Source organism: Opisthorchis viverrini (genome assembly GCF_000715545.1).
Source record: "Opisthorchis viverrini unplaced genomic scaffold opera_v5_10, whole genome shotgun sequence".
NCBI classification, from domain to species: Eukaryota; Metazoa; Platyhelminthes; class Trematoda; order Opisthorchiida; family Opisthorchiidae; genus Opisthorchis; species Opisthorchis viverrini.
This window is the reverse complement of record NW_008751666.1, coordinates 1,754,269-1,781,264: the sequence shown is the minus strand read 5'-3', so window position 1 is coordinate 1,781,264 and position 26,996 is coordinate 1,754,269. Positions and strand designations below refer to the sequence as shown.

The following is a 26,996-nucleotide window of genomic DNA, read 5'->3' as shown; positions in this document are numbered from 1 at the left end:
TTATTAATGGGGTGGGGAGAGGGGGAAGAAAAAGTATGTGAAGGAGAGAGAAGGGAGGCGTCAGCAGTAGCCTGTTTTCGCTTACCCGCCCTGCTGTATGCAGCAAGTAAGGCGACCCGGCTGATGGCACCACGCGACGGCCGATGTGGCATGAGTTTATTGTTAGTTGTGGAGGTCATGGCTGTACGAGGGCTGGGATACGGCCAGGGCGCCCAAACCTAGACAGGAGGACGATTAGGGTCCTCAACCAAAGCCTTTGGCTCAAAAGCCTAACCGCAAGGCAGCGGTGTTCGGCTGGAAATGCAAGTACATTACCATTTTTTACGGAACACGTCGCCATACATGTTCCGACCCCCAACCTGGAGGGCCAGGAGACTGTGTTCGTCGGACCTCTACCCATGGACCAACCTGGTATGAGAGACTCTGTGAACATCGTGCGGACACTCCCCAGTATAGCTCAATGGGTCGCCGAGGTACACAAACCGCCACACCACGGTAAGGTCGTCTCTTCGTGACCATCCTGGCGTTTCCCAGCCAAGAAAATAACTTCACTAAAAGCAAAGAGCGGCCTTTTCCGCAGTCTTCGGCTCCAGGTATATTGCTCACCATAACATAAGATTATTGCTTTCCCAGAAGAACGGGAAACCACGTATGCCGTGGACGCGATATTGAGAGCTTTAAATACGACTTCGCACGCTGAGAGGAACGACAGGACGACTTTGATTGCGATGCCAGTGAGGAATATGTTGGTAGTTCCGTTAGTATTCGCTCAGTTGAGTAAATAGGTTGCAAACGTCCCGTAACCCATCGATATGTCATTAGCAATGCGCAGCGGATTGCACTACATCATTACTTGGTGATGTTCCGGTGTGAAGGCGCTAGGGAATGGTGGACTCACGTTGGCATACGTGACAGTGGACCGGGGTGATTGTGGTTTGTAGCCTGTATACAACCAAGTCGTTAAGTGCCAACCATTCTGCCAGTATGTTGCACTGAAGTAAGCTAGGTAATCGTAGAGGTGCGAGTTGTCTACCTGATTGGCAATACTATTTCTAATTCATCAGGTGATCTTCAAAATATGACCAATTATTCCGGTACGAAAATTCAACATTTTTAGCTGAAGGCAGCAAGATGTACTACTCTTTGGAAAAAATCAGAACAGTCAGCAAATGAAGACATTATACAACGTATACAAAAGGAAGAACAAACACCTGCCTGCGGGACAACGATATCAGCCAAAGATTTGGCACACATGAAGAAGTCCTGGGCTTCTGATTCAACCAAAATGGCCGGATTGTGTTGTAAGTCATATTTGATGTTGTCGTAAATATCAGATATTTTAGACAAGTCATATTCTTCTCCAGTACCACGAAAATCCTTCCACAATTTGCCCCAACGTCGCAACAAGAGTTCCCAGCTTTCGCCTTGGTACAAACTGATGGAGTTTCGGCTTTCACGACAAGTGGCCAAGGTCAGAAGACGTGCACCCAGTTTTTTCACATACGCCAGTAGACGGTCACAGGCAGCACGCGGATTACCCACGTAACGCATGGCATTGACCAACGACTTTGCACCTGTTGGGACCAAGGCCTCAATATCCTCTTCGGTGAAGTCTGTAAATTTGGACATGACATCCTTTATTCGGCGTTTCACCATGTGCTGGTAGTGACGACAATCGTTATCATTATCTAATAAGCCATTTGTATTGGCCGACTTGACCATTTGCACCAAAATAGGAGGCAATTCGCCTTCCAAAGCCAAAAATCCTTTTGCGAACGCCGCTGCTGTCATTTGAACACGGCCTTCATCGGACGCATAGATCTTCAAGTCATGCCGATATGTGCTGTGCAGTCGTAACAAACCCAACCCTGGATCCTTCCCATAATGTCCGTCGCCCCCCGGATATATACAACGGAATGCTCGCCCCAACCGTTCGGCTTGTTGTTTTCCGGCTGCGGTGAGCTCGCCACCCCATTTGACCACGAGAAGTAGACATGATTTCGGCTCACATGCATCGGTGGTATCTAGGTGGAGTGAAAATGATAGTTGGTAAGAATAGTTTGTAGAATGGAATATGACAACGAGGATAGTGGCGAGTTTCCTGAGACTAACCCGTACCAACCAAAAATGGTAGCTTTTGCGGTGCTGTTTCTATTCCGAACACAAAAGGATTCGGATGTACGCTAGCAACCCAACATCCAGAAGTTTGAACAAATGCATCAAAATTCTAGGACTCTGACAAAAGTAGTACAGAAGCAGTGAAATCAACGTGCGTGATTCATAACGAGCAGTTGAACTATAGGAAATTTTACACAGAATACATGTATGAAACAGCTCATGCCTATGTGAACCTCGAAGGTCGGGAAAAATAAATTGATAGAACGACGTGAGTTAAAATCGATTCACTCGTCATCACCAAACAACCGTTGTTCGTTCCAGTAACTGTGATTTTCCCCGTGTAGGGGAATGTTAATCCATCCAGTTCAATGCCCGATAGCCCCTGGATATGCGAATGAGGCAGGTGGCACGTGAAGCTTATTGAAATGATCCACTGTTACAATCACAGACATAAATATTCAACTCTATACAATGCGCACTCTTCCTAAAAAAATTTGCACCATGTATCTACCTCCACACATGCACCAAAGAACACGCTACATCTCTGCTCTTCACCCGGGTCAGTGGTGTTACGGCATTGAGAATTACTTTCACAAACACAAATCATGCAGCCTAATTGAACACCCGATTCGGGGTCGGTATTCAGCATATCAGCCGGCTGGCTAAGTTAAATGCGCAGTTCGATGGCCCAGGTCTAAAGCACCGGCATCACAAATGTGATGCAAAACTGCAAAACGTTGGGAAACCTAGCCGCGTGGGTTCCATGGAAATTCCAACTTTCGATTCGATCGCTGACAATAAAACTGAGAACCCAAATTATCCGGGTAAAACATTCATCGACCTAACTGTGAACTTAGGTGTACCTAAAACAAGCTGGGAAAGTACCCACGTAAACAGCTAGTGTTCAAGCTCACGAGTTAGTGTGTCGCAACAGTAATTGAACAAGATAACAGTAAATTCGACAAATACGTTGAAACGAATTTCTTGAAAATAAACTTATGGTGTTCACCACAATTAACGTACGTTGGCCACTGGGCGCTCGTGGTCGCACGCCTTACTAATCCTAGTTAGTCCAAGTCCGCTGTGAACTTGTCAATAATTGTTTTCAATTGTTTTGGGTCGGAAAAGTTGTCTCTCACTTGGTTTGACCAAGCATCCCAAACCAATTCACTATGGCCATTCCTGTCATTCAAGCTATCCGTATATTTCAACGGCGTATAGGCTAAATTGACGGTGCAGCGCGATCCAACGGGATAATCAAATTGGGCGGACCCACATGACAATTGCAAGCTGCCTCACACAGTCCTGGACGGAAGAGCTCCCGTCGTCCAGTTGAATCCGAATAATGACAAGCTGTAACGACATTCGATACCAAACAGTGTTCGCGCAACGCAGTTTGGGTTTGGAGGACCAATCGATGCACATGACAGGCTTGCTTTGGAGAGCCTTGGGGGTAGTTCTTCAGGAGTACATACTGGTTGGTCTTTAGTGCAAAAGTCAAGACAGATAAATAAGGCATCTCGCCGGATGATGCACATCTTTAGGCCAGTGGTTTACTGGTAAATACGTGTAGCCCTGCGAACGCTGCAAGCACTATGAATACGACAACACCATGGCCTCATTTTTCAGAATTCTTGAGCCGAAGACCTATTTATTCATTGGTATCATCTCGGTATTCTTATCGACAATTCAGAAAGGCGGTGGTATTTCAGCGGGGGAGATAAAATATGCCCGACGACGTAACAACCTGACCTGCGAAAACTGGATCTCCAGATCTATCTATTAAGGTAAAAAAAAACAGCAGATGAAGAGTTGGATTCGGCTTCTTTCAAACATCTAATTTGGTTGAAGTATGATCGGTAACCCAATTCGCTCCTTGTGCACAAAAACCTGAGTAGTATCTGCGACTAGACAATACCATGAAAAAACTCTGTACAGCGAATCATTACTGGCAATTACCCCATTGTGTTCATCAACGAACGTGTACCCAATCACATGCACAGATTATTATCATTGGGCCTGATTCGAACGAGCCTAGCTCATGGACCTCAATTTAATAGCGGTATCCTGTGGTGAAGTGAAAACACTTATGTATCGGCGCATGACCCGAAATTTGACCTGCTCATGGCCAACGTCAACAATTCGATCATCAGTGATTTGTGGCGCCATCGCCGTTCGGAGCACAAACAAATGCAATAGCCGTATGGTCACCGAGTGGTCAGTAAACAAGAAACAGTTCATTAGCGGAAAAGGCGGTGCCGGCAGAATCGGTTGACAGAATGAATGAAGCCACGTCCGTTCGGCCTGTTCGGGCTGAATAATACCAACATTGCATGACACGGAGTAAAAGAGGGAGCTTTCATCTGCAATCAGTCACAGCTGCATGACACGGAGTAAAAGAGGAGGGAGCTTTCATCTGCAATCAGTCACAGGAGGACGAGTGCGAAAAGCCCAGACTTCAGTGTCGCAGGCCGAAACGTATGCATCCAAATAAAGCATTTTGAGAGACAAATAGCCTGGGAAGGAAAGCCAGATCTAAAGCTACAACCTTCGCGTGGTGGTCGGGCTCCATTTTCGCACTGATCCCACGGGCTACGCTGGCTGAAATTACGTTCCACAATGTGTAGCCATCCCAGTAAGGCCCAAAGTGAGCAGTCGGACCAAGAGCAGCGAGTAATAGTGCCACGAGGCGGTCTGGGAGTAGAGTCGTACTATCCTCTGCGATAGGGATGTGAAGGCAGTAAGGTATTTTCCCCAGGTAACCCCCATGTCCACATTCATGGAAAAACCTATGCTGCTATCCACCAAAGACGGGTTAGAAAAGGTCGAAACCAAAAACCACACACTCCGACCACCCAACGGTCGACTGACCGCCGCCGCATTATTCAATAAGGTCAAAATACCTGTAAGACCAAACAGTCCGGTGCTGCTCAAAAGGTATCTGCTGTGCACAGCGCACCAGGAGTCAGAATGTAATGCTTTATGCCCTGCACCCTTCATTTAGGCCAGAACCTGCAGCCAAGAAGGTAAAACCACTAGGTTATCGGCTGAGAGCAGGATCCCCGCCCCCGATAAAAAACCTGCTGCCCGCTGCCTCGCGGGTCACACTTTTAAGTCAGAAGCTGCGGTCAGGGTCCTAGAACAAAACTCTACATCTTCGCACTGTCTTATGGGAGAACTCGAAGAGCCTTATCTGGTTCAGTTCATCTCAAAAAAAGAGCGGAGCGGGTAATCCATGTGACAAAACTCATTGATGCGACATTGAGTAAAGAGAAAATGCCAGCAGAACGGGGCACATAAACAGTCATCCGTTTCTTCAAAAAGGGTAAGCGGACGCTGAGTGAAAGCCACTGTAGCATCACCCTGGTAGCTGTGGTATCAAAGGTGCTCTCTGGTTTTATCCACCGAAAGCTGACTGAACACAGACAGAGACAGATGGTACTAATCAAGTTAGCTTGCATCCTGCAAGGGATCCATCGATTACACTTTTACCCACCGACAGATTCTCAAACAGCGACACCGCTTCCAGCAACCAACACTGGTTACCTTCCTTGACTTGAAAGCTGCTTGTGACTCTGGACCGCCAAGGACTACGGCAATGCCCGTGGAGCACAGGTGTCCCCCATAAATTCCTGAACCCTCTTCAGGCGTTGTATGCCAACTCCGCGGATGCTCTCACTTGACTTCACTACGTCAAGTGGCGCCACGCAAGACTGTCACCTTTCACTTTTACTCTTCAACTTCGTCACTGACACCATTATGGAAGATTCACTCAAATTCTAATGTCTCTGGGGTCGAAGTTCTCTGTTCACAGATGTCGAGCAAGCAGAGGGCACCGTCGTAATAAAAACAATAGTAAATAATCTAGATAATTCTGCCTCAGGGTTTGGCATGCGCTTCACAACTGAAAAGTGTTACTGCAAGACTGGGTCAGCCGATTGAGGTTGTAGACAATTTTATCTGCCTGGTCGGTTGTATTGGTCCCGGTAGTCTCACGAAGGATGATATTTCCATCTGGATTGAGAATACCAGAGCAGCTTTCGGTCCATAATACTACATGGACCAGAAAACCGGTGGCTGCGTGCTGGGGAAGTCCAGTGGTGTAATCGGAGCACCGCCTGAGTCTGGTGTGAACGCCGGATCAGTAATGATGAAGTACATCGTATGGTTTAGTAGCCCACGATAGCTGAACTGATTAAACTTCGTAGATTGTGCTGCCTTGGCCACGCGCTCCGTATGACAGTCGACCGGCTTCCTTGAAGGGCTCTTTTCGCACAACCACGTGAAGGGTACAAACGAACCAGGGGAGGTCAAACAATAAATTTACAGCGAAGTGAGAAAGTCATTGCCAGCAAACTCAGCTGCGCTGGTCACAGCCGCTCGCCCCTGGATGTGGACCATGAGACGGGATAAATCAATGGTTACAGACGTTGTCCGACAGGGCCCAGTCGTGCCCCCAATGGCACTTGTGCATCCAAGATATTACCTTCAACGCATGGCTCTCCTCTCAATCCCCCAATGAAAAGTCCACTGAAAACCCTATATGTATGGGCCAATTAAGTCAACTACCGCCTCCAATGCGCAGCTATCTACTCCACCTTCCCCAATCAGTGGTGAACGAAATTGTGGCAGCTGCAACCACTGTACGAGGAGTACACGCTTCTCATGGCTGATGGTGATGATGATGATGAGTTCTCAGAATCAGAGTAAACAAAATCTCCAGTTCCTACGGGATCATTCTGTTGTCCTGGATATGATGCAAATAGGTGAAACAGAAGATGCGGCCGCTGGGCAAATAGACATCGATTGAGTCTATCTAAGCAAGGTATCAAGGTACAAACCTTCCGAATAAATTAATAGATCCTGAATGTTAGAACTATTCAAAGGACCTAAAATATAGGAACTAGGTGAATAGATCATTTCTCCAACCACTTGTTCAGAAATTTGAAGTCAACATGCCCTTTCGATGTGTATCGATACAGTTTATCTGGTATTCACTAAACTACACATCAAAGATGTGTGTTGTAATAGTGCGCGCCGGGATGTTGAGAGGGAAGATCTATGAACTAGATACGCAATAGCATCACCTTCGCTCATTAATGATTTAGTGAGCATATAAGTTACTTTGGTCAACGGAAAACAGGCGATAGACTCATGTATGGAGACAGAAACACTATTTTCGTAATATCAGAGCCATTTTAGGATACGGTATTCTCTCTCGGTTGGGTCTGACTTACGGCAGAAAAGTTGACCCTCTAGTTGTTCCGTTACAAAATAGACCCTGAAAAATGCACGATTAGGATTGTAATCCAATTGGGTTCAAGATCCTCTTGAATCATCGGCCTATGTACCAAAATATCAAGAATATATGTCACCAATTGTCACTCGGATGATGTAAAACCCGAACTGCCGCAACCCGATAGACACAAGTGGTCCTTGAAAGGTTTGTCCTGACTATCGGTAGATCGAAAGCTCACACAGAATCCACTCCATCAAGATTTGCACTCAAGCTTAAACGCAGTGCACCAATTAATATGAAAAGCAACATCTAATAAGAACACCAGCTTTCTGCTGAATGGATCAACCAAAGAATACCCACCGTTGATTCCAACTTTTCCTGTCTTGTTGAATCCGCGTGGATGGTACTTAAGCTGAATCTTTCTGTTGATGCCACTGAACGAACCGTACATTTCCAAAACATACCTAAGTTGGAATTCAGGAAAGAAAATTTGATTCAATAAACAAGAGTTAAAAGTAGCCAAATGAGCCAGGAACTCAGTTTCACTGGTTGGGTAGATGAAATCAGGTAATGTTTGCGAGCAAAATTAATAATGTCTAAACAACACAAACTACAAGGTTGGTGAGGACTCCTCGTAGGCAAACTACTGGCTTCGCCTTTCTCGGGCCAATCAGGTGAATATGGTCCCCGAGTCTCCGTTCGTCCCAACTGCTACCCGAAAACATTAACCTGTATGTCAGTGGAGTATACACCCATTCGTGAATTGACTATTAGCAAAATACTCTGATACCCTGAATATCGTCCCAGTTCAAACATGACGCAACTTTTGCGCAGCACATTTGGTCGAATAATAACATAGACAGAAACTTCAGCTGACATTAAGTGAAACTTCTTATTAGGCCCATGCTTAAGTAATCAGTCGTTTATGAAAAGGGATGAAAAGAGGTAAACGAGGTTCCAGATTTTCATCCCTTCTGCTCTGTGAGTGCTTCGCTCTTTAGGAAACAGCGTTTTGACCTTCCAAACATCGAACATTCGATTTTAAAAGAAAATCGACCGGGCTAAACAAACCAAATCTAGGTCGAAAGTGTAAAACCAGGTGATGAGGACATTCGGTTAGAACTTTGGTCAACCGAAAACCACTGAGAACCTCTCAACCTTGGTTTGGTTGGTATTGGAACATCACACACACCTGAAACAGGCATGGTAAGCAACGTACGAAGAAGCGGAGTCCGGAAAACAGTTGCAGGAGTGGGATTGCCACAGCACAGCGCCTGGATGTACATGTCCCCGTTATTCTAACTTGTTAGCATCCGAAAGCGAACTACGATGTTCTTTGTTGACTGGAGATATTTTAATTAAAAATGTGTGCATTGACCAGGAACGTCGATGCGAATTCGAACAAAACTGTAGTTAAATTAAGTAAAACCGATGGGTTGTAGCAGACCCCTGTCGCTCAATCCATGTAGAGCATAGGGCTGAACCAATATTAAACCTGTGTGATAACCGGGAGAAAATGTTTTAAGCTCCCCAACAAGGGACAAAAATAAACCATACGAGTGCGTTTTGTCGAGAACCGGTGCAAACTCACCTAGTTAAATCATACCATAACTACTGCTTGAAATACGTGGCTGTTCTAATTTTCGTACGCGTATACTCGACTAATTAAGCAACCGTACCTTCAGTACATAATCGACAGGTATATGAACTGAACTGACGTCATAAACGAAACAAAAACAGACAGAAAGCGCATCGTGAAATACCCAACCGAGGTCTGCGAAGTAACCAATTTTCATGCCCTTACACTCGGCTAAGTAAACCAGTGTACCTCTGGTACGTAATCGACAAGTGAATGAACTGAACTGACGTCATTAATGAAACAATAATAGACAGAAGGCGTGAAATATCCAACCGAAGTCCGTGAGGTAACTTGCGAGGAACTTTAACCGTCTGGAAAGTATAAGTGATTGTCCCACAGACAGAAGGCCCGATCACATTAAAAATTCGTTAGACCGAAACCAACGCTCACAGTTTGAATTTTTTTAAAAGGAAGCAAAGTTATACTAAAACACCTAAAACACCAGATAAAATGTGGAATCAACAGTTGAAAATCCAGCGCTAGCTGACACCCCAACCCTTCAAAAATTTGATACCATAGTAAAACAATCCGTAAGTAATGCACTACAAGAGTATTTGACGTTTCCAAGTTGGATCGACTGTTTAGCTGTTTAGGCGATTGTCCATCCGTGCAGTGACGTTGACCATCCTAACTAGTCGGCTATTCTCGTAGATGAAGCAGTAATTCCAACAAGAATTACTGGAAGCTGGCCAGGAACTAATAGCGTTTACCCTACACCAACTAGTCCACTTATTCATACAACTGGATCGTATGATGTCTGCAACAGACTGGTTTCCACACAGGGTGGAGCAAAGTAATAGGATAAACAGGACGAAAAATGGCCGCCAACTTGCGCCTACTTGTTGCCTGAATTAAAAAATGGCCACATACTGAGTTTGACGAACCCGAATGCGGGACAACAATGGGTGGCTTCACTTACTTCAGTTGTTCGAATTTCGGTTTATTCTTTAGTAGCTGAGGGTCGACATCCTGGGGATTCTCGATTTCCTTTAGTATGCAGCGGACAATATCTAGAACCTCCTGCAGTTGTGTTGGACGCTTCAATTTCAGTTCGTTGGCGTATTCGCCCGCGTATTTGAAGAACAAACCAAAAAATTTCTCATGTCTGACTTCCATTTTCATTTTTTGTTTCGGTGTACGATCTCCATGACGAATAACTGCGATGACGCATCGCAACTCCATGATTGTCCCGCAAGTAGTCGGAACAAGCGGAGTATCCACATCGGTACCCGGCGGTAGGTACGCTGGAACACATAATTGTGGGGCAAGTTTCCGGGTGATCAGCACTCCTAGAATGTGGCTACAGTCATCGTAGTACTTTTTTGAAGACTTCACGAACGAAAACCCGTTGACATCACAGACATATGACATCCCGTTCGCACGCAACAGATCAAAACCGCAAATCTGCTGCTGAACGGCCTTGGCAACTTTTTTGGCAATGATTTTCTCTCTCGGAGTTAAAATGACAGGGTACCGTACTTCCTTCCCCTCGTGATCCCGTTCGACTTTACCATCCAGGGCTGGGGACTTGCGCGCTTCAGCGTGTGCGTAGTCATCGGCCACGGTATAGATCTTGTTTGGCGTGAAAGGAGAGACATGTGAATGGAAGATAATGAGCAATCACACATAGAATGAAATTTGACGAGAATGACTTACAAATCGAATATCTTTCTGTAAGGGCCCGCCATGATCTAAAATAACTCCGGGTCTGAGCAAACTGTGTGTGTTGGGTTAGCGAATTCCAGACATACTAATACTACATTCGACCAAAACAAAGCCCTCCATGGAATGGGATTGCCGTAACAGCTGAAGTGCCCAGAGGTTTGAAGGTAGGACTGGGGGGGGGGGGCCCTAGTACCGGACCCAGCACGAAAACACCACTTGATATGATATTCATTTTATTTATTTACTTATTTATACATTCACCCAGTCATTAACCTAATGCACAGAAACGAGTAGTGTAAACCAGCACGAAAACACCACTTGATATGATATTCATTTTATTTATTTACTTATTTATACATTCACCCAGTCATTAACCTAATGCACAGAAACGAGTAGTGTAAATGTTCGATGGACAAGGGACGTGAAAAGAACAAGGGCTGAAAGTGGAGCTCAATTATGTGGCCACATGAAAACTTGTGGTCAGAAAAATGCATAATAGGAATTTGCAGGAGCCGATTGAAACTGAACACCAAGTCGAAGATGTGAAACCCTGTCCAGTACATCGAGCCTCTACTCACTAACTCATCAGTACAAGACCTGATGCGAAAGTGGATAAAAACTAAGGTCACTCAATTGCACCTTTCCAAGGGTCATGTCGGATGGGTAAGTCAGGTCTCCAACCAATCAGTGAAAAATAGCCTCATGATATAAAAAAACAACACATCCAGCAGCGTCCGCTGAATTAGTTAGAACAAGTAATTCACAAGACGGATGATGAAAATCTTTGACCTGAACCCCGATCTGGATTGGAATCACCACAGAATCTATTGAAAATCGATTGTCAACCCTAAAACCAAAATTCAATCAGTTTAATTTCCGGTCCATCTCATCATCATCCTCATCAATCATTACTGACAGCAACACCAGATGACACTGGTGCACCACTGTCGTGCGACCACGCTAATTCACTTGTATAAAGTCTTACTATCGAAAGAGAGAAACGGTGAAAGGAAAGGACCTATGGTTAGCCTACAATAAGTATTCGAGGTGACTACACCTCCAACACTCCGTCAGACAATGAGGATAGAGTCTGACAGCATGAATGGTATTGATATCGATAAGCCGCCACATCATTCAGTGTCTCCAATCAAGCACAGGGAGGGTTATGTGGACCCCAACCTGGATAGTGGACAGAACTAACAGCGTCCAAACTTTTCTCAACATCTTCGATCCTATTTCGCCATGTTAAATTCTGTCCACCTGTAGGTTTCCGCCACTCCGAACAAGGCACAAAAACAGCGCTATTCTCGGCATGAGCCAGCCACCAAAGTTTGCAATTCTGGATGCACTCTTTTAGTGAAGTACTATCTGTTCCCTCCAGAAACCCCGTCTCCCGATCACCCTGTTCCTAATTCGTTCGCATCAACAGACTGCAGTTATAGGCACCGGTAGTCAACGGCTTGAAGATGACTTGAACCCTCCGCCCGCAGTGGCCAAAAGTCGCAGCTGTTCCGGTCCATTTACCAAGTCTGGAATCCGAAACGAGGTTTACTCTACGTGTATCGATCTCGTCGTAGACAGTCAGGCATGGATTCGGTCGCAGGCGGGTGGTAAACCATAAGTCCCAGAGAAGTGGTCTCTATAGAATGGCGCTCTGTGAAAAAGTCTACTGTATTCAGAAGCTTGTCAGGCGATTGGAACAATAAACAAAATGTGCGTGTAATGTGTCAAGAAAGAATAATGTTCAGGTCCGTCATCCTGTGAGTTGTTCACTAAAGGGTGTTTTGCATATGTGGGTTAATCGTAATTAACACTGATCCTGTTAGATAAGAGAGTCGGTAGGTAATGCATATTATTGGCAACCGTGAAGCTGTCTTGTCACCGGAGTTACTTGCTTCATACACGATGTTCGTGCAGTTAGAGGGTCAACAGGAATACAAAGGCTATCATTGGAAAGTTTGAAAAAGGGTCTAACCAGAGCCAAGATTCACCATTTACAGGTACAAGGGATTTTTGTGAACCAGTGGGAGCTACAACACCTTCAGTTTAATGGCACATAGAGCTACAATCTGAGTAGCTGTCGAATTCAAACCAAAATTCACCAACCGCAAAAAATACAATAATCTTTCATCTACTAATAACCATAGTATATCCACCTTCATCTAAAGTAACATACTGATAGCTCATGTGATGTAATTGCGCAAGCGAGTGAACAAGTAAAAGAGAAAAGACATACTTTGACATCGGTTCCATCAGTAGGCATGAATTCCTCATACATGTATGAGCCATTGGTACGGATTGTGCTGTGAGGAAAGTACTTGCTGCTCAGATTTCCCACCTTTCGAAACAAACGTTGACTTCCTCCCCCGGCCGTACTAGGGAAGTATATGTAAACATTGTGGTCCTCAGCATTCAGTGGTTTTTCCACAAAAGGTTTGTGGAAAACCTGTCCGTCAATCTACAGCACAAGAGGAGTGAGGGTGAAGGGATTGTCATTATAACTATAACTTGCCAGTCTGGTAGGTACAATGATGCAGACATCAGTTCCAACAATCTAATTGTGATGAGCCGATTCCCCCATAGTCGAGTACGATAAAATTCGCCTTTAGAATGCGGAAACTATGATTTGCTATGACAAGAAAATTAAAAAACATCCCGAAGACAGATTATGTAATTGAAAGAACCGTCAGACGAGTATAAAGCGAACAAAAATCCAGTTACATGGGATTTTCATGTAATATCTTGAGGTGCTTGTGCTCAAAGTCTTACATATGACAGAAGCTATAGACGATTGTCTACGATAAATGAACCTATGGATCAAACTGCTCCAGCGAATGTTTTCATGCTCTCTTGGTCTGTACAGCTTGTCACCAGGGTAACCATTCCTTCATCTCCCGGATACGGCAACAAGAAGAATGGAACTGCGGCCTCTCCATGGGGTTTCTTTTATTCCAGGTGATCCAAAACCGAACCGTTGCTGAACGGGAAAGCCCATCTACTACTGCTACTACTGCACTGCGAAGCCGAGATTCCATAGGAGCAATCCTATTTGGTTCAAATCGATCAGCAACCATAAGCAATTATTCGGAAACTAGTGCTGCTGAAAAGAGCATCGAAAGCGTTCGAGTAGCCGAGGTTGTTTTGACTTTCCTTATCTCAATAATAATGGCATGCCCGGTGTCTTAAATCTAACTCGTAATCATGTTTCGAAGAGCCTTGTAAGCCACGAGATTTATACGAAGACCGTAACGCGGTAAGCGAAATAATTGTGCTAATACCGGTTTTGGAGTACGGCCCCGTTATCAGTCCGGATTTGCCAGTAATTTAGGGCCGCCAACTATACAAAAAATCCCAATCCTCCGTAGAGGTATTTTTATAGGGGATGAAGAAAATGAAATACGCATGCAGCCACCTGGATCCAACTTTGAGTAAGCAAGTCTCAGGGCTTGATCAGCTGGGAGAACGTCGTCTACATCAAGATAGCAGGATGTACCACAGCTTCACCCTGAGTGAACTAACCAGAATTTTTCACTACGGAAAAGAAGTTCTAACTCCACATAAAAACAAGCTTCTGAGGCACGCGCAGGCGCAGCCAAAACATGCTGGCTGCCACTTGCTGATGACACAAGCGAGTGGACTTCAACAGGGTCACACAGCGAATACGTTCACGAATACAACGAACCCTGAACAGTGTGTCAAATTACAACCATTTTGTTCAGGGATGTGCAGTCTGTTTGCAACCCACAATAAACTTTGGAGGTACTATGCTACATGTAAGACAGGTAGTACAGGGTAATCCGCTCAAAAAATAGTTGGGAACATGCGCTATCACAGACGTCTTGTTAAATCTGCAACAATAAATTTCTAGCCTATGGATACAACTCGCACCCACTCTGATGTTCTCGCTTCATTATCGTTTCCAAACACCCAGTGCAAAAACGCATCACATGAAGACGGACAGTTCGTAGTCCATCGCACACTTGCGAAAACAACTACTGTAAGTTCAGCGCTACCAATCTCCCCGGGAAAAACTTTGATTACTAAACGAACTGGCGTCCTTTCAAAACGCGGTTGCAATACTGTAGTTCGGCATCCAATCCGCAACATAGTACAGAAGAATGAAGTGGCGGTCCAGCTTCGTCGTGTGTTGTTGCATAGGTCTGGCAACAGAAGGCCTGGAAGGCAACTCACACGGTGCAAGTTTAATTTATCACGAGGAAAAATTCTGGAAAATTCTAGTGCATTTCGTTCGTGAGGCAGTAATGCGGCCTGACACGTGCACCAGAACAGATCCAAAGGGTTACATGAAAGGCACCACCACAAACAATCAAGACAAAAAGGCACGCGCTTACCTCGATGGAATCATCACTTTCCACAACATTGACAGGAGGGCTTCCGGGCCGCCTGGAAACGCATGCATATCTGGGGACAGGAACACCCTCGCGTTTCAAGCACTCGTAAACAAGCCGTCGATCCATTAATATGTATTGTGATTCCAGATCGTTGACAAGGTATGGTTTCCTGAGTTTTGAGTAAGCAATTGCCTTCTCGAGTGGAAATCCTTCAGAATAAAAGCTCACGAGTGCATCGCACAAGGGCCAGGATTCAATTGGCTCGTGAAGGATAACATGTTCATCAAAAATGATTTGACGGATGTGTGAGAATTTGTCCATTCGACGTAGGATTTCTTTCATAGGCTTGGACATAGCCTTTTTAGCCATCGCACACAACCCAATCCGGATGACGGTATCGCCATTTTCAGTACCCTCGCCCATGCCTCCCAGAAGCGAGTCGTAAAAATTTAAAGCAGCTGAAAAACGATAGGACTGGTTAGCAGAAAATGCAAGAGAGTGGTACGTAAATTAGTTAGACCACCCACAATATCCTAGGCACTGATGGGTCGCAGAAGCTAATCTTTATAGTAAGTGACCAGATGGGTTGTTCAGGGAGGTTAAAAAGCATGTGCCTGTAATTTAGTTGGGATAACTTTCATGCTGCTTCAGATGATAGAAGTATCCAACAGGGAATTCTTATAACCGTTGTGGAACCTGCAGTGAGTATTAGGAAATACAAAGAAATAAAAGAGATGCATAGGTAGTTAACTAAGTAACATGTGGAGGCAACCTAACGCACGCGGAGGTCAGATGTACGAAAGCCGGTGGAGAACCAAGACAAACATACAGCAAGATGCTGAAAATCAGGAGGCACAAGGGAAAGTCCGGTTCTACAACAATGAAACTTGGAGTTATGCGGATTCTGCATGCGAGTTACGGATGACTCCGGTCACCTCCAAAGGGAATGCCCCCGAGTGAGGCACCAACTTCGCTTTATCTGGTTAGGTTACCAGCTACCTTCTCAAACGGCTTAGGATAAATAAACATTATTTGGCTGTGACACCAGTTCTGTGTGCAACATGCAACCCGATAGAAGCATGGGAGCTAAAACACCGTCGGTTTTCAAAACCCAAGCAGAAATTGAGAAGCAAAGGTTGGTTTCGAACCACGGACCTTCCAGTTATCAGCATTAAACCTCGAGAAAGTGCGAGATAGCTCAGTGGCTAAGGAGTCAGCTTAAGGACCGGAAGTCCGTGGTTCGTATCCAGCCTCGGCATCTCGACTGTTCCTGTATAGATCTAGGCAACCTAACAGTATCCCAGCCCTCGGGCCTCCTACCGCAGGCACGCCGGCTAGGCAAAGAAATGGCGCTACAGCTGAAGGATCAAACCCAACCACTGAGAGACCTTGAGCTCAGGCGACGTAGAATCCCGTGTCCTGTCCGGTTCAGTTTTTCGACCGTGAATGGCGTATATGAAAACGGTGGTTTCTGGTCACACATAAAGGATGAAACATGGGAAGACAGCGCTGAGGAAGGCCAAGTCAAGAAGCGAAAATGAGTGAATGAATTCAGGAGGAACATTGTTTTGATGACTTAGTCGTGTCGTCGAGGGCTTTCATCCACCCTTTAGGTAAGACACATCCGAGGATCCACCACTCGAAATATCCGAACATCATGCCAATTGGATGCATGGGTCACTGAATGGCCAAGAGCAAAAAAGATAAAAAGTTTACATGGACCAGAACATGGGCCAATCGGAATTCGGTATTTTTGACTCATCGCTTCTTATCCCAGATGGAGGATCCTTACTTTAATTACTTGACGTTACTTCGGCTATCGTCTGTGCGAGGATTAGTCGGCTTCCTGGAGATACCAAGCTGTAGCTGCTCAAGCTTGAATGTAGATGGCAAGGTCACCTCAAATATCAATCTATTGTGGGTCCCATTAGCGGAGGCCACTGACGCCCCATAGACATACAATCAACATCGGCCTTAACCGGTTTTATGGCGGACCACCTCAAAGACATTCTCGGAAAGAACTGATGATGCTATCTGATGATGTCCGTATGTGGGCTGTGAAGTTTGTACAATATGAAATTTGTTGCAGTTGGTCTGCTATACCACATTGTTCCTCTTGGTTGTCCTTCGGTTTGAAGATCAGTTTCCTAAACGCTGGATTCCTTTTTAGCCCAATCTAGTTGTGAGTTAAGATATACTCTAGATGGTCTGGTCGCTTGTTCCCGTTGTTGCTATTGCTGAGAAGTTTTCTTGTTCAAGCCTCTCTTGATAAAATTCCTTGGACTTCCATTGTTCTAGAACACTCTGAATAGATAGTTTTTTTTCTTATTCCATCATCATCATCACCATCAAAGACAGTAACATCAGTGTTGACATTGATGCTTCATGGCCGCACAACAAAAAGGTTCTTATGTCAAACATTATGAGTCGCCTACATCTCCAACCACTCAATCAGACGATCTGGAAAGAAAGTGACAGCACAAACGTCAGTGACATCGATTAGCTGCCCTTTCTTGCAACGTCTCCAGCCAAGGACAGGCGGCGTCACGGGGACCTCATCCTAGAAGGCGCGCAACACCAACAAAACCCAAACCCTTCCTTTTTCCGCAATTCTGTGCCGCTGCAGTGTCTCTGCTTTCTTGAAGGGGGTTTGGACGCAGCTTTTCTTGCGGTTCATTGGATGATTATCGTTGTGGTTGAGTATTTGACCCGTGTGTCTTTCTGGTATACGCAGATTTCCAGAGTCCCATCCATCTTCCTCTTCACTAAAGCGTCCAAGAATGGTAGTCGATTGTTCCTCTGCAGTTCGATTGTAAACTTGATACCTTCGAACGTGGTATTGGGCAGTTCGTGTGTTCTGTGTACTGTATTCGGTTCCATGATGACAAAGATGTCGTGGATTGATTATTGGTAGTACCTGGCACATTAATCTTTGCATTACCGGGGATTAATCCTGACATTAGAGATCACATTGAAGTCCTTTTCAGCTGTTGATATCGTTGAGCTGCAGTAATTTTCTGGTGCCTAGCTGCCATTCCACCTAAAGGAAGCACGAAGGCTGGGATACCGCCATGTTGCCCAATCCTATACAGGGGAAGTCGAGAGGCAGAAGTCGGGTTCGAACCGCGGACATTACGGTCAGTAAATTCGCGCACTATTCACTTGAGCCATCTTGTCCCCAGCTGCTGATGTATTTGCCCATCAAAGCCAAAAAAATTTAAGATGCAAGAGAGGGTTCCCGGATGTGAAACGATTAGTCGAAGTGGAGATCCTTCATTGTGCACCTCCGGTATTCCGTAGAATTGGGCAATGTTGATGTCCTCGACTTCCATTTTCCTGACTGGTCATCTCCTGTGGCATGCCGTTGCTTGAGCGTTGTGTTGATTCGATTGGTGAGGTTTGAAGTTGGGTCATTGTCATGACTATATAACCCATACATTTGCATAGCCCATTAACTCGTGATTCTCACTCTATTTTCAGCTCATGTTATTAGACGATTAAAGCGTACATTACGTCTTTTCTCCGACCTTTTTGATGCCGATCCTCACTCATCAGATGGCATGAAACGATGGACTCATTGGTTCCGTACTTTCAAAGCTTACATTAACTTAACTCAACCCGAAGGTCTAAATAAATTGGAAACTCTCATTCGTCACATCGACCATACAGTGTATGACTTCATCGCAGAATGCAGCGATAACCTTGCTGGAAAAACTTTACATCCGCCCGAAAAATATCGTGTATGCACGCCATCTTTTAGCCACATACAAACAAGAACCTGGTCAAGATGTCGACCAACCCGAAAAATTCGTGTATGCACGCCATCTTTTAGCCACATACAAACAAGAACCTGGTCAAGATGTCGACCAATTCGTTCAAAAACTTAAAATGCTTGCTAAAGACTGTGAATTCAAAGCACTATCTGCTGTGGAACATACAAACGAAGCAGTTCGGGATGCTCTGATAACCGGATTGCAGTTGAATACCATTCGGGAGAAACTGCTAACGTGGCATGAATTGGACCTTGACAAAGCCCATGAAGCCGCGCGAGCTCTCGAACTTGCACAAAAACAGTCACAATCATACGTATACAGACAACCCGTTACTTGTTCGGTATCTACTCCTTTACCCATTGTTAATTCCGAAACAACAGTTTCGGCCGCTACACAACAAACATGTTACTTTTGTGGCAACCCCAAGCACCCCCGTTATAAGTGTCCCGCTAAAGAATCAGTTTGCAAGAGTTGTGGAAAAATTGGACATTTTCAACGTGTCTGTAGGTCCAAAGCCTCGAAATACCACGCGGGTTCAGCTCAAGACTCCTCAATCTCCTCGCTATTTTGTGCTGCTGCTCCCAATTGCCTATCCAAAACTACAACAGATATTTTGGTCAACGGCGTTGTTGTCCGAGCTCTCATTGATACCGGCAGCTCCAAAAGTTTCGTTTCTTCATCAATCCTGCAAACTCATAACTGGGAGCTATTTCCGTACGACTCTGTGATAACAATGGCGTCGACGATACATTCATGTTCCACCAAAGGTTATTGCCTTGTGTCCATTCAGTACAAGGATGCTATATACGAACGTTTCAGACTTTGTGTATTACCGAACCTTTGTGCAGACGTCCTTCTCGGACATGACTTTCTGGGGTTACATGATAAAGTCGAAATTCCATTCGGTGGTCAACGGGGTACCCTAACTGTATGTGGCGTAACATCCGCAAAACTGGAATCTCCATCCTTATTCACCAATCTTGCTCCAAATTACAAACCGATCGCCACAAAATCTCGTCGTCATACACCGGAAGATGAACAATTCATACAAACGGAAGTAGACCAAATGCTTACCGATGGCATAATCGAACCATCAAATTCTCCGTGGAGAGCACAAGTGCTCGTTACCCGCAATGCAAATCACAAGAGACGCATGGTGATAGACTACAGCCAGACAATCAATCGCTTCACCTACCTTGACGCTTATCCTTTACCAAGGCTCGACCAAATGATTGAAACCATCGCACGCTACACTGTCTACAGCACACTGGATCTCCAGAGTGCATATCATCAGGTTCCAATAATCGAGTCAGACAAGCCATTCACAGCGTTCGAAGCTGGGGGGAACCTATACCAGTTTCGGCGCATTCCTTTTGGAGTGACAAACGGGGTCGCGTGTTTTCAGCGAACGCTGAACAATATAATCAAAGCCGAACAGGTAAAAGACACATTCGCTTATATCGATAACGTCACTATATGCGGCAAAACGAGAGATGAACATGACCGTAATCTTAGGCATTTTCTCGATGTCGCAAAAACATACAATATTACTTTGAACGATACGAAAAGCAGCTTCGCAACTGAAGAGATTACTCTCTTAGGTTACAAGGTCTCCAAAGGTATTATAAGACCTGACCCAGAACGCATGCGCCCCATAAGAGAACTCCCACTTCCAGAGAACGGGAAATCGCAGCAAAGAGCCGTTGGTTTGTTTGCCTACTATTCACAGTGGATACCGGCGTTCTCTGACAAAATTCATCCATTGGTTAAAAACAAAATATTTCCGCTCCCGGAGAATGCCCGAACAGCATTTGAGAACCTTAAACACGAACTAGAAAATGCGATGGTAGTTACTGTCGACTACAATATTCCTCTCGTTGTTGAAACTGATGCGTCCGACATCGCTATTGGTGCATCCCTGAGCCAGGGTAGCCGGCCGGTCGCCTTTTTCTCCAGAACCTTGACTGCAAGCGAGAAAAATCATTCTGCTGTTGAAAAAGAAGCATATGCTATAGTTGAAGCGATCCGCAAATGGCGCCACTATCTCCTCGGGAGACATTTTAAATTGATTACGGATCAACGTTCGGTAGCCTTTATGTATGGGAACCAACAGAAAAGTAAAATAAAGAACGACAAGATTGAACGGTGGAAAATCGAGTTGGCAGGGTACAACTACGACGTCGTCTATAGACCTGGAACAGATAACCGCGTTGCTGATACCCTATCTCGTAACCTTTGTGCCAACATTACCGGGACGGAAAAACTTGAAGAGCTTCACAACATATTATGCCATCCCGGGGTCACGAGATTTGCACATTTTGTTCGTTCTAAGAATCTTCCTTTTTCAGTCAGCGATATCCGACGTGTGGTGTCCAACTGTTCCACTTGCTCCGAGCTCAAACCAAAATTTTGTGACACCTTTCGTGGCCAGCTTATCAAAGCCACACAACCGTTCGAACGCCTTAGTATCGACTTTAAAGGCCCACTTCCCTCAAACACTCGTAATAAGTACCTCTTAACAATCGTTGACGAGTATTCTCGATTCCCTTTTGCTTATCCCTGCGCCGATACGTCCTCTTCCACTGTAATTCGTTGTTTGAGCCAACTGTTTTCACTGTTTGGTATGCCTGCTTATATTCACTCAGATCGCGGTTCTGCATTCATGTCAACTGAACTCAAACAATTTTTGTTCGATAAAGGCGTTGCCAGTAGTCACACCGCTGCATATAATCCACAATGTAATGGTCAGGTTGAACGACTTAATGGTACCCTTTGGAAGACCATCTGCCTGGCTCTAAAATCGCGCGGCTTGCCTGTCACACAGTGGGAGGCTGTCCTCCTTGATGCTATCCACTGTATCATATCCCTGTTATGTACTAGTATCAACTGTACCCCACACGAACGTTTTATGCCGTTCACACGACGATCAGCCAACGGTGCCTCCCTACCTACCTGGCTTACTGTCCCTGGGCCAATCCTTTTAAAACGCAATGATCGAGTCTCTAAATATGACCCTCTGGTAGAGGAAGTGGAACTCGTCTCTTGTAATCCACAGTACGCCCACATAGTTCGTCCAGATGGCAAACACGAAACCGTATCCTTGCATCGCTTGGCTCCCAAAGGGAACGACATGACATCCGACACAGAACAGGAACCAATACATATCGCCGAACAAGGGGAGCCTCACACAACACCAACAATCCACCGTGGTTGCTCAGAAAATGAACTCTTGCCTATTAACGATGTCTCGCCATCCCATTCTAGTGCAGATCCAGGAAATCACTTGGACATTCTTATCCGACAACAGCGCACTCACCCATATAATCTACGCAACAGAGAGGCGTAAACGACTCCATGTGACTATTACAGCCTTTTATTTTTTACGTTCTTTCTCCGCAAAGTACACACTTATTCCAAGGCGGGGAGAATGTCATAACTATATAACCCATACATTTGCATAGCCCATTAACTCGTGATTCTCACTCTATTTTCAGCTCATGTACTACAGTTATTAAAGCGCACATTACGTCTTCCTATTCTGTCTCCTTTCTAATCCCGTCCTGGAACTACTCGACTCTCGCAACAGTCATGAATGATTGGCATGTAGGTTGTCGTGTCATTTAGTAGTTGTCTGGCTTTTTCAATGTAATCTGGCTTGCCCACCAGCAACCCATTGCCACCACTCTCCTTAACAATGCACTGATGATATCACCTCGATTGGTGGTGAAACGTTTGCAAGCGAATTGACCAGCTCAGTGAGCAAATCAACGTCCATGTCACTAGGTCTTAAGAGTCGCGTGTACCAGTCTATAGAAAGGGCTGTTGCTGTATGGCTGCGAGACGTGGCCTATACGAATGGGGATGGTGTGAAGCATCTTCGTTTTTTTTACTACCAATATCTCAGAGGCGTTGTTGGTTTTGGAATTTCACCGGGTTAGTAACGAGGTGATTATAAAACGGGTATCTGGTTGTGCAACAGGTACTTTACTCGCGGAAAACATCCAACATAATCGACTACGGTGACCCGGTCAGTTCTACGCATGCCAAAACACCGTTTGCCGGGACAGATATTGTTCTCTGTGTCTCCTTTGGAATTGCACCAACCGCAAGGTGAACAACGTATGACCTAGAAGAAGGATGTGGAAGAGATTGCGAGTTTGGGTGTTGCAAGCCTTCCAGGATGGGATACCAATGACCTCGCCTGCGCTTGGCTAAAGTCATTGCAAAAAATAACGCCTGATCGACATCGGGGGCTTTTGTGTTGTCAGTTTCTTTCCAGATTGTTTGATTGGGCGCTTGGAGGGATAGGCAACTCAGAATGCTTTAAAAAGCCAGGACTAGGTCCCATCCCTCACCCACTGTTTCACTCTTCTTGCACTCAAAAGCGTTACATCTAATTAGATGAGCCTTATGGCTGTGCGGTAGTGAAGCCTTCGTGTCAACACCTTATTGTTGTCTCTGATAATGATGTGGCAAAACAATTATTCAGCGGTAGCACGCTTTCAGTGGTATGCCAACGTAAGGGCTGGGATAGTGCCTGTGCTGGAGCCTGTGTTGGAGCAATTGAGATGCGGACATTGGATCTGAATCACGGACCTTCCGGTCCGTGAACTGGCGCCTTAACCACTGAGCTATTTCGAACTCGTGATTATGTGACCAAAAAAGATCAAACTCAATCATGTTCCGGTGTTTGGTGAAACCACAGATGTTGGTTAATAAAGTAGTGCAGCTGTCGCAGTTTCCAAGCCGATGTTTTGTCCCAGTGGAACAGAAACGACAGGTGTGTAAGGAGTTTTACGAGAGGTAGGTGGTTAGCGAAAATCACGACGATTAAGCTAGAAGGAAATATTGTCCATTGTCTCTGACATTGGTGGTTGGTGGCAACGTGATGCTGAGTCGTTAAAATTTGTCAGGTGAGCATGAGGTCACCTCTCAAAATCCTGTAGGCCCGATCGGAGGGATCCCAGAGGTTTGCTGCATATGACTATTCGAAGCCCCCGGGCTGACTTAGTGGGGCAGCATTTAGTAGTCTCCACCAGTTTATGATCACGATAAGGTCGTGAGCTCCATACTTGAGCAGCATACCCAACGTGCTACCCGATGCAGGGTGAGATGTGTGTAATGTCCTGAGGGCACACCATATCAACCTTACGTCCTCACTTGTGCCCCGAAACCGCCGTAACTCACGGATTCACGGATTGATACACAGGATCGAGGTTTTTGCCCAAGTTTCCCGGGTCGGTTTTGTTCTTGTCGGTCAGTGGCTGTCGTTCACCGGAAAGGCACAAGTGTCGGTAACAGCGGAACTAGTAGCTTAGTGATGGGCAATATTTACAAGAACATAACGCACTATTACGAATATAAAACCAAGGGGGACGTCACGGCCTTTGAAGGTAAATTCTAACCTTCAGCCCATGTAGTTCGGCCACCATGATCAGGAAATGTAAAAAGTTCCTCGCCTGAACCTGATTGGCTGATGCCCCATCCAATCAGCAGCTGAATTTTCTGGTACACAGATTCAGTGGTCTTTACAAGGCGATTCGGGTGGGGTTGTTGTTTCCGCCGAGCCTTGAAAAATTCTCAAAAAAATTATTTCAAATAGTTCGAATGAGTGAAACTTTTGCATAAAGTTTTAGCATTTGATGGTAATTAATTCGAGCGCTTAGGACCTCCTCGTGCGGCTGCAGTTTTGTTGGAATTCATTTTTTAATAGCTGCAGATTTCTTTGGGTGCTTTCTTCTGTATTGGATTTGGAACTAATCTCAAGACTACCTTAACAATAATTGCGCCCCTTATGCACGCGCAAACTCAAAAGGGAGCAGCCGTTCGCGATCTATGTAGGAAAAATCTTCTATCGTTGCGATAAGCATACCGCCAAACATAGCCGAGGATTTCATCACAGCTAGTATTTTTTGTTTTTTTTATAATGGTCAGCATACACCGCATCGGTTGCACGGCGAGGTTTACCCTGTAAGGGTATATCAAGACCTCGATAGAGCCGTTTGATGAATCATCAGGTTTATTGGGAGAACAGGTAGAGAACACCATAGTGTGTTCACTGATCCCAAGTCCTTGCACAGATTAACTGGTCTGGGACGGTCTTGTGGGTGAACATAACGCGCTGTTCCGGGAAATATTAGGGGTATGGTGAACTGCGGGCTTCACACTGAGTATGACAGTCGTGGTACCGTCATCGTGACATCGTATGAGGTCCGTGGAAAGCCCCGTACATTAACGTCTTTGGTGGGTCGTCTGGGGTTTCCGTGGTAGTTAGGCTTTTCCTAGAAATCGTCACAAATTGAGACCAGCGTGAATCAAGGATATTCTTGGGTCCGACAAGGGCGAACCGTGCTTCCTTGCCGCCATTAAGGCGAGGCAATAAGAAAACCGTGTTTACATCGGGGACTTAAAATACGAAAGGTTCCAAAATGGTCTGCTAGGAAGCACTACGATGTCAGTTAGACTACGGCTCGAGATATCAAACAACCAGGACTGGTCAAAGTTCCTAAGTACTGCAGTGAGACCATGCCACCAAATTTCAAAAACGTCTTCGATGTTCAGGTGGAGACAATAGATATGCGGTAAATGCGAACGGATATGGACCTACGTTTTAAAAGTACTAAATTGGCTGAGTTGTGTACAACCAAGGTCGCCCGAAGCTTGCAGGGGCATGGGATCAGAAATAACGTGAGTGTTTGGTGGCGTTACGTGCTTGAACGATGAGATGACCCCAGAATGGCATAGTTACAGTTTGAAGGAAATCGTGGAGCTTTACTTCTGAGGCATCATACCGCGCGCATGTGGCCAGCCTCTGTTAGCATTTTTGCCCTGTTATCAATGAATTTTTAAATCGATAGTGGATGGCACGGGAACAAGCCATTACTACTTTGTTTAATTTTGTGCTGTGTACGCGAGCCTATGCGGGTTGCAATCGGTTGTCTATTTCCCTCTCAGAAACCCCGTCGAATGAACGTGACTTCCGGAAACTGAACTGGGTTAATTACACCATACGCTTCTACCTGCGCTTCTACGCTTCTACCGATAAATGGAAACATGAGTCACCGAGGGTGGCTGTGCGTTTTTCCGGAGTCGGCTTAGCAGACGGACATGTATGGAAATGAAGGGTCGCCGTCGGTCGTTGTTTCGGTCTATTAATTATAGTTTGGGCCCTATAGTCAGTTGCGGGCATGAGTACGGGCCCGGCAGTTACTACAAGCACTGATAATATATGTGGTTATGAGTATCAAGGACCATTGTTCACCTTTGCATTAGGTTACCGTGCGTATATGAAGCCCCATAACCGGCGTCGCAAGTGGACACGGTCCTGGCAGTTACCACAAGTAGTCGAGGTAGGTGACTAGGGATCCGGTTATCAAGATAACCACTTTTGAAATATGCCGTTTACGGAGTGTCACATTCCCAATAAGAATGATACCGTTGTGTGAGTTAACTTCCTACAATCATCCTTTGAGGTTGTATTGCCGTGCCGGGGGGCGGTGGCATACCATCACGTGCCCTGCTATGTGGTGGTCAAGATGTAAAAATCTCTTACTTAAACCTTTTTAATCACCCAGTCAACTATGGAATTGCCCCCTTCCAGTGGAAACAATCTACCCTTCGCCCTTATTTCAAATCTGGATCCAAAAACTACTTCCAGCTCCAGGGGGTCCATCATACCCCGCTTAATGCGAACCCTTGAAGGTCTGGACAAAGGCCCGTTAATCGGGTTCCGCCTAGCTACAAATGCCACTGACGACCGACAGTACGGACTCTTATATCAGAGATCCGTCAGTGGCTGCCAGCTCCACTTCTTTTAGACCGTCACTACAGCCTATGATCCGGCACTTTATTGCTACAGTCTATCTAGATATCCAAAAAGCCTTTGACCAAGTCTCTCACGCATCCCTGCTGAAGAAACTCAAATCTGTTGGCATCACTGGATGCGTACTTCAATAGATCACCCCCCGATCTATCAGATAGGTCACAGAGGTGACTAGGGATCCGGTTATCAAGATAACCACTTTTGAAATATGCCGTTTACGGAGTGTCACATTCCCAATAAGAATGATACCGTTGTGTGAGTTAACTTCCTACAATCATCCTTTGAGGTTGTATTGCCGTGCCGGGGGGCGGTGGCATACCATCACGTGCCCTGCTATGTGGTGGTCAAGATGTAAAAATCTCTTACTTAAACCTTTTTAATCACCCAG

The 26,996-nt window shown here is 45.4% G+C and overlaps 2 protein-coding genes across 2 annotated transcripts in view; one reads left to right on the top strand and one right to left on the bottom strand.

The window, feature by feature from the left end:
• T265_00972 (hypothetical protein) overlaps positions 1–15,165 on the bottom strand; it is a gene marked incomplete at both ends in the record, with an annotated part of 65,355 nt that extends 50,190 nt beyond the window's left edge. Inside the window, 5 exons of the mRNA XM_009164887.1 lie at positions 1,216–2,024; positions 7,718–7,821; positions 9,916–10,568; positions 12,898–13,119; positions 15,014–15,165. Coding sequence (XP_009163151.1) covers positions 1,216–2,024; positions 7,718–7,821; positions 9,916–10,568; positions 12,898–13,119; positions 15,014–15,139 — 1,914 coding nt within the window. The remainder of the gene's footprint in view (positions 1–1,215; positions 2,025–7,717; positions 7,822–9,915; positions 10,569–12,897; positions 13,120–15,013) is intronic.
• A 607-nt stretch (positions 15,166–15,772) lies between these two features.
• Positions 15,773–15,973, top strand: T265_00971 (hypothetical protein; the record flags this gene model as incomplete). The annotated part of the gene is made up of 1 exon (XM_009164886.1): positions 15,773–15,973. One exon carries the CDS (start codon positions 15,773–15,775, stop codon positions 15,971–15,973), a length of 201 nt encoding a protein of 66 aa, XP_009163150.1.
• Between the last annotated feature and the right edge of the window lie 11,023 nt (positions 15,974–26,996).